Genomic DNA, 17281 nt, shown 5'->3' on the forward strand with positions numbered 1-17281 from the left:
CCAGGCCCAGATCCAGGGGTGGTGGGCCCCACCCCAGCAGGCGAAGAGACCAGACCGCAGCACCAGCAGTTTATTGAGTCCTGGCTAGGTGCCTGGAGCATGTCCAGGGCCATGACAAGGAGGGACCTGGGCCCAGCAGTAAGCCAACAAGAGGGAGAGGAGGCACCAAATGAAGCTCGTTCCCAGGCCCCTCGGCCCCGATGGCTCTTCTCTGGCCTGCGCAGGACGCGCTAGGAGTCCTCGGAGGCTGCTGCACGCAGCGCGAAGAGCTTCTCCCAGCAGGTGGCGACGGCGTCCAGGACTCGCAGGAGGAGCCGCCTGCGGCTGCGGCTGCGGCTGCGGCGACTCCGAGGAGGGTGCCTCTTGGGCCACCGGCTCCTCCTCCGCTGTCAGGGGCAGAAAGGTCAGCGAGTGACCACGGTCTCTGCGCCCTCCCCTCCCCCTCCCCCTCCCAGACGGGGACACCGCGGGACGGTGGGAGGCTCAGGGGACCTGTGGAAGGGGAGGGACCCGGGTCTGGCCCCACACACCTGGCGCATCATCCAGCAGTGGCGCCGCATCACTGCTTCGGTGCGCAGGGCTACAGTCCACGCGGCTTTCTCCAGTGCCCCGCGGCGGTGGCCCCGGGCCACCACCCTGCGCAGGGTCCGACCCAGGGACGCAATGGACAGCAGGATATCGTGCTCCTGGGGAAGGAAGGGAGGAAACTGGGGGCTGGGGAGAGAGCTCAGCGGGGAGGCCCCGGAGGGGAACAGAGTGAGTCTCCCCCCATACCTTCTGGGCGCCGCAGGAAGCTCCCACCCGATCCCGATCCCGCCATCCGAGGACTGCAGCTCCAGTCAGGTTTTTCTGGATGAAATGGAGGTGTCGGGAGCCTGGCCCGACCTGCCTCACAGCAGCCTGCAGGTCCTCAAAGATGACCACGCGGTAGTGGCGGAGCACGTCAGGGATGCTGCAGGTGCGGAGCCCTGCCTGACCCGGTGCGAGCCCCAGCAGAGCCAGCAGGAGCGCCCAGAGTGCAGGCTTGGGAGGCACCTGGAAGGGACACGGGGTCAGGGTGGGGTGCCCAGGCCCGCAGAGGAGACCTTCCCTACAGCAACCCCTCAGGCGGTTTGCTTTGGACGGCCCCCTACCACAGCCACCAGGGACTCTCTGAACTACAGTAGAAAATGAAAGGTCACTGCGCCATTCATCACCCAAGCATGGGTCTAGCAGGACAAATCCCTTCCTGTTTCAAGTCTGAGGGAAGGACAGTAGGCCTGCGAACCAGACAGCTCAATGCTTGATGCATAGATTGGCGGGCTGGAGGATGGCCAGGGGTGAGGGTGAGGGTGAGGGTGGGGGGGAGGTGGGCTGGGAAGGCAGGCCCACTGAGCCCTGAGGGGCCAAGAGGGAGACAGAGGGCTCCAGAGCAGGAACACCTGGTGCTCTGTGTGCATGGGAACTAGGGGCTCACAAGACTGGAGGGCAGGGCTGACCCCTAGGTCCGGGGGTCCAGCGGGAAACACTACCTGCCGGTATGGCTACACCCCTGGCTATCCCCTAACTCAGCCCCACACCTCCCAGACATCAGTCCCCACCAGACAGCCAGGCTCTCTCCTCCTGATGAGCACCCCCTGATCCCCAGAACGTTGCTCACCTCTGGGTCCCCGGAGCAGGGGCAGAACTGACCCACCCCCACAGCCATGGGAAATGGGGTGCCCTTGCACCTCCAGCCCAACCAGGACAGGGGTGAGGGCTCAGAGCTCAAGGCCACACCCCTCTGAGGAGGCGGGGGGGGGGGAAGTCTTGGGGAATCCCCCAGAGGCAAGGGAGAAAGGGGCCACATTGTGCCCCACCAGGCATCCCTTTCACGAGCCTCCCCCTCCAGAAGGGGCTGGCTTGGGGAGAAACCCACCACCACCCTCCCCCTAGAAGCCCAAACATCAAAGAGAAAGACCGGCTAGTTCCCAAACAGTGACTGGAAAATTAATCATGTGAACCCAGCGAGACGCAGGACTCGACTCGGCTTCCCAGCCCTGGGAGGGGAGCCTGACCGAGCTGGAGACCTGGGGTGCAGCGCTGGCAGGAGGAGTGGGTGCCTTTAGCTGTGGCCCCTCCTCAAATCTGCCCCCAGGCATGCTGGGGGTGGGGTCAGAGGTCACAGCAAGAACAAGAGCTGTGGCTGTGGAGAGCCGTCCACACGGGGGAGATTGGCTGCCCAGCTCTAGGAAGGCCTGCCTGTCCCCCACCCCAGCCAGTGAGAACCGAGCAGCCCTGGCACCGCCAGGCAGACCCCCTCCCTTCTCCCCCCCACCCCACCCCCCCACCCCCACTGCCGGAAGAACAGGCAAGAGCACCCAGGGCCAGGCCTGCCAGGCCCTCCAGGCCAAGGTGACGGGAACCAAGGGAGGTTTCCCAGTAGGGGACAGACGCTCAAGCAGCCTCCCCTGGACTACGCTCGGTCCCAAACCCTCGGCCAGAGTGAGCCCCCTCCCCAGTGGCCCCACGCTGCTCACCATGGGCCTCTGAGGGTGAGGCCCTCCCTCACTCCTGCCAGTGGGCCTTGCACATGATCCTGGGTCCTCAGGTAGGGAGTGTGGCTGCCACTCCAAGTCCTGCTCCAAGCCTGGCCAACAGGGCTTCCCAGGACAGGACACAGCAGGGAAGGCTGGCGGCAGGCAGACAAGGCTTTTGAAGTTGGCTCCTCTGAGCAGAGGAGGGAGGGAGTGGGAGGGAGGCCCCACAACCCCAGCCCTACCCCCTCCCTCTCCCCACCTCCTATCCAATTGCTTCTTCAATTAACCTGACCCTGGAGCCCGGCAGCTGCGGGCTCTCTTCCCATCCAGCGGGTCTTGGATCGAGCCATTGGCCCAAGAAGGTCTGTACTGTCGAGGGGGGGGTGGGGTGTCCAGCGAGCACTGCTGGGCCCGCTGGGGTAGGGGAGCCAGAAGAGGCCAGGGGCCTGTCTGCACCCTCCACTGGGGCCTTCCTCAGCGGTCAGCAGGTGCTGCCTCTCCCAGGAACCCGGCTGCCAGCAGAACCAGGTGAGTTGGACCTAACTCGCCACAGCCACCAGCCCCCACACCCTGATGTCCCGGGGGGGGGTCCTGCCCCTGCTGGTCCTGGCGAGGGGCTTCCCAGGCTTCTCCTACTGCTCATCCCTCCTGGGCCGAGGGGGTCTTTCGCTGGGGGAGGTCACGGCCACTCGCCCAAACAGGCTCTCAACCCTGCAAGCACCACCTCAGAACAAGGGCAGTGTGCAGAACCCGACTTGCCTTGAGCTGGAGCTCAAGAAATCCCAGCTGGAGACAAGCTGAGGTACATCTGTCCCAGGGAGAAAAGTCGTTTAACCACCTCAAAGCAAACAACCCCCACGCAAAGGAGGAGATATCCACACTGGATGATCCAGGTGCTCTGGAACATTCCAAGGGCTCTGCAGAAGGCCGCACCCGACACCGAGTTCAGAAATGTGTCCAGGAGAAGCCACATCCAACTCAGAGCACAGAAGGCTGCCAGCAGCCCCTGTGACTACAGCCAAGTCACCGTTGCTCCCTGGGCCTCGGTTTCTAGGTCTGTACAGGAATAGGCTGGCTTTCAAGCTCCTAAAACTCCAGGAGTATCTCTTCGATGTGGTAAGTGTACCAGGCCGGATCCCTCCCGCCTCCTCCATGAGACAGAAGGAAACCCCAAAGACCCTGTGAACCTCCCTGCTCTGCTCCTCGGGCCTGGCCCACCTCAAGTGAGAAGCAGCATTTCCAGATTCACAGTCTGGGAGTAGGATCCAGGCCACGGGGGTGGTCCCTCCCCTGCTCTGGGATGGCAGTGTCCTTGTGGCTCCCAGAACATCAGAGGCGGACCCAGCAGGGCCTGACTCTCTAGGCACAGCTGCCCGTGCCTCAGGTGCTGACATCGAGGCACGTGTTCCCCAACCTTGGCTGCCTTGAGGGGGCTGAGCCGTGGGTCAGCGACTGATCCCCACAACAGTCTCCTCATCGGTGTCACCAGGAACCAAGAGGCACCAAGCAGCCTGTCTGGAATCTTCTCTAACATGAGCGTGTGGTGGGGCGCCTGGGTGGCTCGGTCGGTCAGGCATCCGACTTCGGCTCAGGTCATGATCTCACGGTCCGCGAGTTCGAGCCCCGCGTCGGGCTCTGTGCTGACAGGTCAGAGCCTGGAGCCTGTTTCAGATTCTGTGTCTCCCTCTCTCTCTGCCCCTCCCCTGTTCATGCTCTGTCTCTCTCTGTCTCAAAAATAAATAAATGTTAAAAAAAAAAAATTAAAAAAAACAAACCAACATGAGCGTGTGGGAACGGCTGCCAGCTACTCCCCTCGTCGCCATATGTAACAAGTAGCATCTCCTCTCCTTGGCCCACAGCCTCTGGACAACCCATGACCTCTGGCCAGATGTCTGCAGCCATGGCTGACACACCCCTCCGAAGAGAATCTGCTGGTTTCCAGTTGAACACACACACACAGGGGTCCAAAGTATGAGGAAGCCCGTTATCCTCACACAGCATAAACAGTGCAAATACGCTAAGTCTCCCAGGTTATGCATTTTTCAATCCAGAGATGAGGACTTACAGGTGCTTTAGAACAAAATTGATTATACATTATTGATTATAAAAATAACGCCATGAGCAAATATGAGAAAAGCTCTTACCGGTAACATTTCTTTCCGACACACACCCGAGGGGCCTCCCCGTGAGCCCCTAGCAACATACTTGGGAGCCACTTTAGGAAGTTGGGCCCGCTGCCTGCACTCGCGCAGGACGGTCACTCACCCTGGCAGGCAGACCTGGGAGATGCCCGGGGGAGCCCCAGCTGTTCCCAGAATGTGCACCGCCCCCCCCTTCCCACAGAATCTCAGGGGGTCCCACGGCTTCCCCCGCAGGGTTCAGGCTGTCTCCAAGAGCCCTAGTGAGCCCAGGACGCGGCCTGAGAGCACACGGGGGCAGCCAAAGCACCTACGGGAAGGCAGGGGAGAATGGCGCAGACAAAACCAGCAGGTCACCAACCCCGACGGGCTACCTGGAAAACCTTTAATTAAAGAGCAGGATGGGTGGCTCAGGGCCCCTTCCACCCCCTTGTCACTACCACACGCTCCTCTACGCGCTGTCCCGAGGGCCGCCCCCTACAGGCACCGGAGGGTCAGAAGGTGTTCTTGATGTGGGCTGCCACCAGCACTAGGATCTCCCCGATCTTCCTCTGCCAGTTGGCGATGTCCTTGGACACGGCACACCACAGCTCCCCGTGCCGTGGCTCCGCGTTCTCACAGCGCCTCCTCACCTCCTCCCGCTGCTCCTGGGCAAGGACCACAGGGCACTTGAGACGGGGCTCCTCCCAGGCTGCCCCTCACACGCGCCCCACCACGCTCGCCCGGCCCCACGGCCCTGGGCCTGGAGGGCAGGGGGGCACAAGTGGTGTCTGAGGTGCCCCGCTGCAGCGCTGATGGCACGCAGGTGCTGAGCCCAGCCGAGGCCAAGTGTGTGCCTCACACGAGTACCCCGAGCAGCTTCCCAGACCCCATGGGGCACGGCTTCCACTTCCCATGGGGTCTCCAGGACAGCTGCGACAACACTAAGCATTGTGTGTGTGGGGGGGGGGGGGGGTGCTGCTGCCCAGGCCCCCCCAGGCTCACGTCCAGTAGGACAGAACTCGCCCAGGCAGGACAATCATCAGGGCTTGAATCCCATCCCCATTTCTACTGTGACCCCACGCCCCAGTCACCAACCAACTCATCAGAGATGCTAACAGACCACTTAAAATCACCCAAACATCTACATTTCAGGTTAAGAGGCTAAAGGCTGTAACGAGAAAGCAGACGCAGAAGCAAATACCGTCAGGAGGGACCCCTGTGCCTCTCCCCTCCACCCACCCACTGCCCAGAGGTGGGGGTGGAGAGCAGCAGGCAGCCGCAGCAGCACCTCACCTCTGTGCCATGCTGCAGCTCAAACTTGTAGAAGAACGCCCAGGCGTCCCCCAGGTCCGAGTCGATCTTCACCGTGCGGTGGAACCACTCCCTGGCCTTGGTGATCTTCCGCTCACTCCAGAACAGCCTGTCCGCAAGCGTAAGTTCAGGGACCCAGCGTAAGTGGCCACGTCCGACGCTGCCTGAGGGGTGGTGGGGAGCCAGCTCTGGCAACATCAGGTCGATCCTCTCTCTGGCGAGCCCCTGAGCTCCCAACAGGAGAGCTGAGGAATGGGGCCTGGCTACCTGGGTATCGCTCCCACCACTAACCTGCAACTGTCCTTCAAGGGTCTAATCAGGCTGTTTCTTAAAAGAGTCCACACAGAGCAAGAATTTCAAACTCCTTTAAGTTATTAGTTTCCTCTGGGTAAAATACAGAAGATGAAAGGAAACTTTACAAAAAGTTCAGACTTTGATTAGGGAAAGTTCAGTGAAGTCAGCTCCTCAATAGATTCCTTCTGGAGCATCTGCCCCACGATGCAGTCCCTGGCAAGGGACCCAGCCAGCACGGACAAGCTGGGCCTCGGCTCAGCACCAGAACTGTGCTGAGCAGTGCCCACAGCAGACACAGACACCTGCAAACCAGGCCCACGCTGGAAGCTTCAAGCGAGGACACCAGAAACCCACTGAAGGACCTGTGCGCGCCCTCCCCCACACGCCAGGGAAGGCGGAAGGCAAGAGGGGGGAAGGACACTGGGGCAGCACTCTTTGACAGCTGAGACCCTGCGTGGCTTCCACCATCCGCCCAGTCCCAGTGTCCTCTGTGGCCACAGGCACAAAAGCAGACCGCCACACCACTGACACGCCATGCAGGGCGGCTGTGTGGGCTGGTCTCAGTTACAAAACGGAGTAATTTCATGCTCTGATAGCTTGATTGTTTTTTAAGCCCTGCGGTACTCTTAATTGCTGGGTGTTAGATAAACTATGACTTAAAGAGCACAAACTCAGATAGCAGGTTCACAGGACACCAACCTGGGAACAGCAAGGAGTGACTTATTTGCTTTAGCAAAGCCTTTTATGAGGTTTTACGGCCGCCCTATCAGAGCATCAAACAGAGCAGCCCTTCTGAGAGGCGGAAGCCCAGGGCAGAAGGGGGCCCCGGGCAGGCCCAAGCCGGGCCTCAGGAGCCGGAGGGAAGCCTCCACGTGCAGCGTCCTCAGCCTCAAAGCAGCTGGAGGGGAGGTGCCCGGGAGGACCTGAGGAAGTGGGGCCGACACCACCTGTGCATGCCTCAGGATGGGCCAGACTCCCGCTTGGGCAGCAACAGCACGCAGGGGCTCCTGGGCACATATGCCACCTCCGCAAGGGGAGGCCTGAGCAGCAGTCCCGGGAGTCCAGCCAAGGCTCCTTCTGATGCCCCCCACTGCAAATGCAGTCACCTCCCGGCCTCCTCTGAGCGTACACAGCCCCCACCCTGCTCGCAGGCCCCCCACGCGTCGGCCGTAACGTCACTTAATCTTGCCGAGGCCCCGAACTCCCTCCCACACCTCCCACACCGCGGGCCACCCCAGGGAGCCTCTGACCCAGCACCCAACGTATGAGCTGATGGTGCGAGGTCACTCGCTGACCTCCTGTTGCCCTTGAGACCATGCAACCCAAAGGAAAGATGGTCTGTGGCATGGCCATCTCCACACCTGCAGGCACGCTGATTGGGCCTGACTGATGGACCCTGGATTGTCCCCAAGGTCACCAAGGTGAAAGTGTCTGCTTTCTCACACTAACACGAGAAAAATAATTTCCTTGCTTATAGCCCTTTGAGCCGAAGGAGTCTTGCTTACTAAATTCCATGTGGACCAACGTCAGCAAGTTTGTCTCTGTCTTTCGACGTAGGACACGTGTATGTGTAAACCAAGAAGTGCCCAGACTGAGAGCAGTCCTGTCAGAAGGAGCCCAGGACAGAGGGAAGGAGGGCGGGGCTCAGAGGAAGCAGCCTATCTGTGGGTCAGGGGCAGTGCAGACCATTGGGACAGCACCTATCCGCATGGCCTCTGCCTGGAGATGTGCCTGCCTTGGGTCAAAGCAGAAGTGCTTCATTGTGGAATGCTGGTGGACAAGGACCCTAAGAGATCCCATCAGGTCCCAAAGGGTCAGCAACTTCACAAGGGCCCCTCACTCACTTGGCCACAGCCAGGAGCACGTGGGGGTCGTGCTCACACTTCTTCAGGGCGTCGACACTCTTGGTCTTCCTCTGGGGCCTTGCCTCAAGAAAAATGGCTTCAGACCACAGGACACCTAAAATTCAGACACAAGGATGCCACAACTCAGACCCCCACCTCTGCTTTCAGACACGGCCCATCCGTGCATAGGCTGCCCCGAGATGGGCCTGCCAACATTCTAACCCGGGGTGTCCTCAGACCACGGCTACGGCCTCCCACATGTCTGGGGGAGAGCCACAAAGGCTGCACTGACCACCTGCCCCACAGCAGCTCTGATGGCACAGGCCAGACAAAGTTCTGGCAGTGACTAGGTAGGCAGTACCCAAAACCTTCAAGGTTCACTCCCACTGACTCCATAATTTCATATCTAAGGATTTACTACAACAAAAAAATCAGAAATACTAATAAAGATTCAAATTGACCAATAGGTGCGTTGTAGATTTCTGGTATATATCTACACAGGCACTTTCAACTTTAAAACAAGTCCCGGGGTGCCCAGGCAGCTCAGTCGGTTAAGCGTCCGACTCTTGATTTCAGCTCAGGTCGTGATCTCACGATTTGTGGGTTCGAGCCCTACGTCGGGCTCTGCAATGACAGTGTGGAGCCTGCCTGAGATTCTCTCTCTCCCTCTTGCTCTCTGCCCCTCCCCCACTTGCTTGCGCGCGCTCTCTCTCTCTCTCTCTCTCTCTCTCTAAATAAAACAAGGGACAACACTAAACACACAGGACTTGGGTTTTGTGCAGGAACACAAGTTATGACAATACAAATAAGTCAAAAGTGACTTAAAGGTGAGTTTTAATATCCTTTTTTTTTTTTTTTTACCCCAAATCTGTTCACAGTGCATGTATGTTTAAATGCAAAGTAAGGTAACAGAAGTTAAGTTTCAGAAAAAAAGTAATGGTAGTGAACCAGAACACGAAGTCAAACCCACAACAACTGGGACTGGGGATTTAGTTCAAATGTCTGAAAGATCAGGTGCAGCTGAAACTCCGACAAACAAAACACTTTAATAGGGTGTCTGAACCCCGAGACCCACTCCCCCAGGAACTGCTGCCGCCTGGCAAGTCTGGGAAGCCGGGAAGTCCCTTACCGGAGTTGGGGCACTCCTGGAGCGCCTTGGCCATGAGCGTGTTGGCGATGTTCTTCAGCCCTGCGCGGTACTCCAGCCTGACAGACTCCAACCTCAGGAGAGAGGCCCAAAGGACAAGTCAGACCCCATCCACCGAAGCCCACTGGCAAGCCTAACAGTTCTCGCAGCTCCTGGGAAGCCACCGTGGCCAGAGCCACCTGCCCTGCCAAGCAGAGCTCGTCCACCAGAGACGCAAGGCACTCGTGCCCACCCCGCCATCAGGCCTGCCAGCAGCCACCCCAGCCGAGGCCCGGACCCTGACATCATGTAGGCACAAGCAGACATGGAGGGCGAGGCCATGCTGGTGCTCCCAGGATGGCTGGGCACCACAGCAGCGGCATCCAGGACCTGCCCAACTCTCTGGGGTCTCCTTTGGCAACAGCTACACTGCAGCCCTGCGACGCTGTTTCCTACAGACAGAATGCCATCCTCTCCTGACAACTTCCTGTTCACCCTTAAAACCCTGTCCAGATGCCACCTCCGCTGTGGGATGCACTTCCTCGGCCTCATCCATCCCTGATCCCCCATCGTTAGCTCCTGGCTCCCCTGGGCGCCTTCTACTAGAGCACAAATGAAACTGCACCCCACTATGTGCAGGCCTGCTTGTAAATGGAGCCCACCCGAGCTGGACCCTCCCAAGACAGGGACTGTGCTTCCTCCCAGCCAGCACCTGCCATCCTTCTCACGGAGCCTGAGCTGGAAACGCTGCACAAATGAGTCTGCACGAGCGACTGAGGGAGCACAGCCCCTCTGAGGGGCGAGCCTGGCTCGCCGGGACTCACCACAGGCCGGGGTTCTTCGGGTTCTTCAGGCGAGACTTCTCCAAAATGGCCCGAGCGCGGGTCAGCTGCCCAACCTTCTCCTCCAGCCGAGAAAGCAAAAGCCATAGAGGGGTGGAGTGGGGACATTTTTTCAACTGCAGCAACAAAGAAGAGAGGGATTGGCTGGTGTCAGGGAGGGGCTGTGACAGCTGTGGCAGGCTCCTGGGCCGGGAGTCAGGGATACCTGTGTCCACAGCCACCTGCCCATTTCAGGTCTGGGTGTGGGGTTTCACGTGCACAGCAGTGCTGTGCACAAGCGTATGTTTACTACGTGGCTGTGCACACATGCATGCGTGTGGGGCGCACACACGGCCGCCTGTACGTTAACTGTGCTATAACCCGCACTTGACTGAATGTGGTGCACACAGCTCTGTAGAAGGAAAAACACGGGTCTGAGTGAAGGGACCAGGGTCTGGCCCTGCCAGCACGCTACCAGCTGGGGCCCAAGTGAGTCACTGCCCGCTGGGCCTCCAATTCCTGAGCAAGGCGAGGCGTAAGGACACCCTGAGGCTAGGCATCCAGTCTACAAGAGTCAGCTCGTAGCTGCAGCCAGGGGCACCAGCTCACCCCCTGGCTGTAGGCTTCCCGAGCCTTCTCCACCAACTCCTCCTGCTCCTCGATCTGCCCCTTCATCATCCACAGCTTAGGGAAGTCCTCATAGTGCTTCAGGGCCTCCTCACACAGCTCCTGGGCAGCCACGATGTTCCCCAGCACCCACTCCAGCTTCACAGACTTCATGAACACCTGCAAGACAACCAGACACGCTGTTAAGCAGCCCCTGCTCCCGCCCTGACCACCTGTCTGGACGGCACGGCGACGTCTAGCACTGTGCCCTGGAAGGACGGCGCCTTCACAATACACGCTTTGCACTACGGCTCCCCTTAAATGCCACTCATCCTGCTGTGTTTTATGGACCTCTGTAAGCTGTTTCACATCCTTTGGAACAAGGTGGGCGTCGAACACCGCAAATACGGGGCGCCTGGGTGGCTCAGTCGGTTGAGCATCCGACTTTGACTCAGGTCACGATCTCACAGCTCATGGGTTCGAGCCCCGCGTTGGGCTCTGTGCTGACAGCTCGGAGCCTGGAGCCCGCTTCCGATTCTGTGCCTCCCTCTCTGTCCCAACCCACTCGCGTTCTGTCTCGGTCTCTCTCAAAAATAAATGAACATTAAAAACACAAATACACCTCGCAGTCAAGTATGAACCAATAAGCCAAGAGTACCACAGCTTTAGGTGGTACCTCGCACCCTCCGGACACCACAGGCCCCAGGGACCCAGTATGGCCCCAACGCCCCGCTCACCCGGGCGGTGGGTGCGCTGCTCCGCGCCTTGGCCAGTAGCCGCCGGGCACGCTCGTACTCATTGTTCTCGGATTCCAGCTTCACAGCGGCCAGCCAGATCTCCTCGCTGTTGGGGTTGGCCTGGAGGGAGAGATGGGATCAGAACAAAGTGGCCAGGGCTAGATTATACTTAATCAAGAGCAGCTAGCCTGGGCACCAGGCCGGGCCTCACTCTGCTGCAGGGCAGTCTGATTCCAGAGCTAACAGATGACAGAGCAGGGTCCGGCCCAAGAGTGCTGACCCACCTGAAAACAAGCCAGCCCATTTTCTAGGCACTCAGGCAACACCACCAGCAGCTGGAGAGCCGTCTTCTCCAGGACCCACCCTGAGCTGCAGCCAGGGGCACCGGCTCACCCCCCGGTTGCAGGCTTCCCTGAGTGGCCTCTCAAAGCCGGAACGGCTCGCTCACGTTCTACCCATGTGGATCTGCCATACCCAACCCTGTTCCCAAGCCTGGTGACAAGGGACTGGCCATCTCGGTGTGTCTGTGTGAGCAGGGAAGAATGATGCCCAGGGCATCGCTGATGGCGTGGAAGGCTCCCAAGGGCTAGGACCGGGCCACGTACCAGCCAGAACCCAGCAGACACACGGGTGCTACACTCGCGGCCTTCTGAAAGCACACTCGCCTGGCTGCATCACAGACCTCATCAACAGCCCCAGAGTGACCAGCAGGGAAAGGAGAGGGCACCTGGAGGGTGGTGCTGGGGACTGGCAGCGGTGCCCAGGCAGATGGCGGGAGAATGCTGTGATGGCTCAGACAGAAGGAGCGTCCTGAACATGTGACTGTCTTCCAACGGACAGGAAAAAGCAAAAGGCCAGATACCAGCCAGGCTCCTCTCATGGCATTTACTCAGGGAAGGACAAACTTAATTACGCTAGGCAGGGTTACAACACACTGATGTTTACACAGCACTCGACAGTTTATAAACATGGCTGCTACGAGCACTGAATAACATGAGAAGTGTTGAATCGCCATACTGCACACTTCCCAAAACTAACATAACACCGTGGGGGGGCACCTGGGGGGCTCAGTTGGTTACGTGTCCGACTTCGGTTCAGGTCATGGTCTCGCGGTTTGTGGGTCTGAGCCCCACGTTGGGCTCTGTGCTGACAGCTCGGAGCCTGGAGCCTGCTTTGGATCCTGTGTCTCCCCCTCTCTCTGCCCCTCCTACACTAATGCTCTGTCTCTCTCTGTCTCTCAATAATAAATAAACATTTAAAAAAACCAAAAAACCAAAAACCAAAAACACCGTGGGTTAGCTCTGCTGGAACGAAAGTTAAAACACATTAAGCATGCTAACTGCTAACCCCATGCCGCCCGGGTCATGACACCAGCCCAAAGAAGCCTGGCTAGGTGTAGCCGTCTGAATGTAATCCCAACCACCTAAGGGCCCAGCAGCACCAGGAGGCCCACGAGTGGCCTCTGTGCGCATCCTGTGTTCAGAGTACAGGGACGGAACAATCCAATTCTCACATGTGCTCTCCTGTGAGAAATGGCTGTATCTGGCTACTGCTCCACTCACCTGGGGAATGTCGCCTGCTTGCCCCGTGCTCTGTGTTCTGGAATATTTGGCCCATGGTTACACTGAATGGCCATGACCAAGAGGCAGGTCTGCCAGCTGGCCATTCTCCTACTCTTGGGCCCCCTCAGGACCCCAGCTGCCCGTAGAGCAGCCGAGTCTGGTGCGTCAGGACCAACTCACTTCTCCTCTCTTAGGTCAGCTCCCGTCGATGAGCAGGGGGAGGGCTCAAGGGCACATGCACGCTGCAGCCCTCGGGCCTCGACAGGCACTGAGGTGGGGGTTCAAGTGCACACGCCCCCTGGCAGCCCAGCGGACCCCTCAACCCACCTGGAAGGCCAGAGCCAGGATGCTCCTTGCCGCAGGCACATCCCCCGCCAGCCACTTGGACTTGGCGCCCATAAGCCACAGCACCTCCGCTTTGGGGCAATGGGCCACAGCCCTCTGCAGGAGTGCCTCCAAGGACTCCCTGAAAGACAGAGGGCCACAGTCACCACCAGAGCATGCAGGGTGCTCACAGCATCAGCCTGGGTGCTGAAAAGACAGTTACTGCTCCAAAGTTCGGTGCTATAAATGATTTACCAAATTTTACGATGGGGAGAGTGTGGGGAAATCTTTTCTCTTCATAAAGGTTCTAAAATCAACTACCGAGGAGGGTGCTACAAAGCATGCATTGTTAAACAGCTAAGCCTGATGGAGGAACTTCTCAAGGGACCCTTTCATAGCCATGGGTCCTGAGGGGAGTGACAACTTCACAGTCTGGGTGACAGGAGAGCTCTTTTCATCTTTAACCACAGATCTGCTGATAAAGATTATGACCCAGAATCTGTTCTCTGGCATCCAAAGAAACGGTCTTATTGGAAGAAACTTATTTTGGTCACTACCGAGCAAGAATACCGCCAGCCTGGGTATCAGGCGGGAAGCCCCCAACCCTCAGGCGGCCACCACCCCTGTTGCACCGCCTGGCACACAAGCTCTCTGGGCCTCGGCAGCAAGACGAAGACGAAGGACTCACTCTGTGTGGAGAGAAGCCCAAGAGAGTCTGCAGCATGCTTCCCAGATGACACCAGAGCCAGGACCCCAGACCCTGAGCCCCTCGTGCCATTCCATGCCACGAGTCAGCCGGACAGGAAGGGTGCCAGAGCCGGGGAGGGGGCTGCCCCACGCCCAGGGCCCAAGAGGAGCAGTGCCAGTGAGGCACGTCCACAGACCACACCCAGCAGGAGAGGCCCTGCTCCGGACTTGGGACTGTCATGGGTGAACTTGTACAGGGTGAGCCGGCACGGTCATCTCAAAGCAGCCTCAGATGAGTCCACTCCAGAACACTAAACCAGATGGTGAGAGTGGGGAGGAGACAAAAGCCTCAGCAACACACATGGGAAGACACCCTGACCAGACTGAGATTCAACAATGCCGGGAAAGGAAAGAGAAAGGGGCTGGATGCTCCCAGCAAAAGCCCTGTGGAATGAGCAAGGCCTGTCCCCCCGCCCCAGCACGGGAAGGAGCAGCAGAGAGCCTGGGTGGAGAGTGCACAACATGAGGCTGCTACCCTGGAGAGGCACCCCTTGAACACCCGAAATTGCAACACCTAATTCAATCAGCAGTTACAGCCAATAAGGCAGACCCAAAAGGTTTTTTCAATTAAAGAACACAATTAGAGAAAATTGTCAAGGACCTCCTCAGAGCACAAAAACTAGCCGAAACCCAAAGTCAGCAGAGCTTAAATGAAAACCATGCCTGCCTGGGCCCAGATGCCGCACCGCCCACACTGCTAAATCCAGTGCTGGCACAGACGTGGAGCTTTAGAGCCCTGCCTCGCCCCAGGCACCCTTGGGCCACCAGGCGTCTGCCAACGCAGCTGTAGGCACTTCTGCAGAAATGCCCTCAGCGTCTCAGTTTCTCAACTATAAAAGAGTGATAATCCTATCTGGTACAGAAGGAGCCATAAAGACAGATCTCAAAGTCTCAAGTGCAGTAGAAGATTCTGTCCCTCATTGCAGAGGACTGGATCTCAAGTTGAGGTCCTTGCCCACCTATGGGGAGGGGAGGTTTCAACTCAGCTCTGCCCAACCTGGAGTCAGAAGGCCAATGGGCACACGGAGTGGAGAGCGCCACCAGGCACCCGGGGCCCAAGCACATACCTGGTGCCATGGTTCTTCTCGAAGTACGCGGCTCTCAGCCACACACTCTTCTTGCTGGGGAACACTTGCAGGGCGTAGGCATAGATAGCTCGCGCACACTCCAGGGCATTGTGGGCCACACACTAGAGCAGAAAGATAAGGGTGAGAGTGGGCAGCCCAGCCCTGGCCTCAGAGCAGGAGGCACGACGGCCCGTCTGCTCAGAACCACACCGTGGGAAACACGCCCCGGGAGAGCGAAACCCCCGGAGGATGGGGAGTGAAACACACGGGGCCCGGCATGGGGCTGTCTGCCAGCCCGCATACACAGCAGGAGCTGGTGCAGGGGAACAGCAGCCGCCAGCCGCAGGGGAGAGCTGACCACACGCCACACACGCTGGTTCCTCTCTGAACTCGGGGTTAAGTGTATGTTCTCCCTTATAAAAGCCATGCTCGTTAGAAACCTGTAAAACACAGAGGAGCACAAAGAGAAAGAAAGCATCTATCCACCTGAATGGCTGTGAACGGGTGTGGGCTCTGATGCGGGGAACAGAAAAACTCTGGCATCTGAGACCGCGGCGATGGCCGCACAGCACCATGAGTGTGCTAGACACCATGGAATCACACGCTTCCAAGTGGCAAGAACGGCAAGCTTTATGATATGTGTATTTTACCACAATAAAAAATGTAGCTTACGGGGCACCTGGGTGGCTCAGTTGGTTAAGCATCCGACTCCTGAGTTTGGCTCAGATCATGATCTCACAGGTTCGTGAGATCAAGTCCCATGTTCAGGCTCCGCACTCACAGTGTGAAGCCCGCTTGGGGTTCTCTCTCTCCACCCCTCCCTCACAGAGAACACTGTCTCTCAAAGAGAAATAAACTTGAAAGAAAGAAAGAAAGAAAGAAAGAAAGAAAGAAAGAAAGAAAGAAAGAAAGAAAGAAAGAAGGAAAGGAAGGAAGGAAGAAAAGAAAAAAGAAAGAGAAACAGTTTTCCTTTTTTTTTTTTTAAATGTTTTATTTACTTTTGAGAGAGAGAGAGAGAGAGAGAGGGACAGAGAAAGCTAGGGAAGGGCACAGAGAGAGGGAGACACAGAATCTGAAGCAGGCTCCAGGCTCTGAGCTGTCAGCATAGAGCCTGACGCGGGACTTGAACTCATGAATCGTGAGATCATGACCTGAGCCAAAGTTAGACGCTGAACTGACTGAGCCACCCAGGTGCCCTAGCTTTCCTTTAAAAAAAAAAAAAGAAAAAAAATGCAGCTGAAAAAAAAGAAAGGAAGAACCCATCCACTCAAACAGAACTTCCATAAACACTTGCTGCTACTTTCTCTGGATGTTTTTTTTCCTTATTGAAGAATGACTTTAGGGGGGCCTGGGTGGCTCAGTCAGTTAGGCATCCGACTTCGGCTCAGGTCATGATCTCATGGTTCGTGGGTTTGAGCCCCGCGTCAGGCTCTGTGCTGACAGCTTGGAGCCTGGAGCCTGGAGCCTGCTTTGGAATCTGTGTCTCCCTCTCTCTCTGCCCCTTCCCCACTCATGCTCTGTCTCTGTCTCTCTCTCTCTCTCTCTCTCTCTCTCAAACATAAATAAGCATTGAAAAAAAAAAAAAAGAAAGAATGACTTTATTCGCTGGTTGGAATCAAGCAACACAAGAAAGCCAGTCGTTCTGTGAAAGCCATCTCTTGAGAAGGTCACGAGCCAGGGACGCTCATTGGAACGGGCTAACCCAGGGGAAAGGTCAGTGCCCCCCATACTCAACACCAGATGCTCGCGGACCACCTGAGAAACGAGCCGCCCTAAACACTCTGCACACGCAGGAAGCGTTCTCATACCAAGAAAGGGTTTTGTATTCTGAGGTAAGTGAAAAGCCACTAGGAACTGTGTCGGAAACAAAAGTTTTGCAGCAACGATCATCAAAATGTCACGGATGGAACCAGCTAGGCACCTCACAGAGCCAGCCAAGGCCACTTCCCAGACTGACAGCTGCATTCTCCAAGAGAACGGCTATAAGCCTCCTGTTGCACAAAGACCACCATGTGGAAATGGGTGTGGAGTTAAAAAACAGGGATGCAGCTTCGACCTCCTTGTTCAGACTGGGTTCCTTCTTGGTCACGTGGCCTCAATCTGACTCAAGCACCACAGAAACCAAGAAGGGCCCCGCCTCGGGCGTGTCCTGACCAGTAGTGACTGAAAAAGTGACAGAAGATGTCAAGTGAGGATTAGACCCCATACAAACTGGTCTGTACTC

At 57.6% G+C, this 17281-nt stretch overlaps 2 protein-coding genes across 2 annotated transcripts in view; both read right to left on the reverse strand.

Moving 5' to 3' along the window:
* CA3H20orf204 (chromosome A3 C20orf204 homolog) lies at positions 1–4109 on the reverse strand. Its single transcript, XM_042930084.1, has 4 exons — positions 2499–4109; positions 775–1035; positions 531–686; positions 1–386 (listed from the first exon to the last, which is right to left on the reverse strand). The coding sequence occupies exons 1-4, from the start codon at positions 2499–2501 to the stop codon at positions 231–233; spliced, it is 576 nt and encodes a 191-aa protein (XP_042786018.1). The 5' UTR covers positions 2502–4109; the 3' UTR covers positions 1–230.
* Positions 4110–5000: 891 nt separating this feature from the next.
* Positions 5001–17281, reverse strand: part of PRPF6 (pre-mRNA processing factor 6) — a 47963-nt gene continuing 35682 nt past the window's right edge. The window contains exons 13-21 of the mRNA XM_042930368.1: positions 15058–15179; positions 13247–13385; positions 11358–11477; positions 10624–10800; positions 10018–10151; positions 9197–9288; positions 8068–8182; positions 5912–6038; positions 5001–5283 (exon numbers count right to left, since the gene is read on the reverse strand). Of these exons, the coding sequence (XP_042786302.1) occupies positions 5131–5283; positions 5912–6038; positions 8068–8182; positions 9197–9288; positions 10018–10151; positions 10624–10800; positions 11358–11477; positions 13247–13385; positions 15058–15179 (1179 nt within the window). The 3' untranslated portion in view covers positions 5001–5130. The remainder of the gene's footprint in view (positions 5284–5911; positions 6039–8067; positions 8183–9196; positions 9289–10017; positions 10152–10623; positions 10801–11357; positions 11478–13246; positions 13386–15057; positions 15180–17281) is intronic.

Source organism: Panthera leo, chromosome A3 (genome assembly GCF_018350215.1).
Source record: "Panthera leo isolate Ple1 chromosome A3, P.leo_Ple1_pat1.1, whole genome shotgun sequence".
Classification (NCBI taxonomy): Eukaryota; Metazoa; Chordata; class Mammalia; order Carnivora; family Felidae; genus Panthera; species Panthera leo.

Bases quoted from the DNA above. Each gene is read 5' to 3' on its own strand.
- CA3H20orf204 (XM_042930084.1), bottom strand. The intron at 687-774 runs GTATGGGGGGAG...TTCCTTCCCCAG, and splicing joins CTTCCTGCGGCGCCCAGAAG to GAGCACGATATCCTGCTGTC. The intron at 387-530 runs GTGTGTGGGGCC...TGCCCCTGACAG, and splicing joins ACTGCTGGATGATGCGCCAG to CGGAGGAGGAGCCGGTGGCC.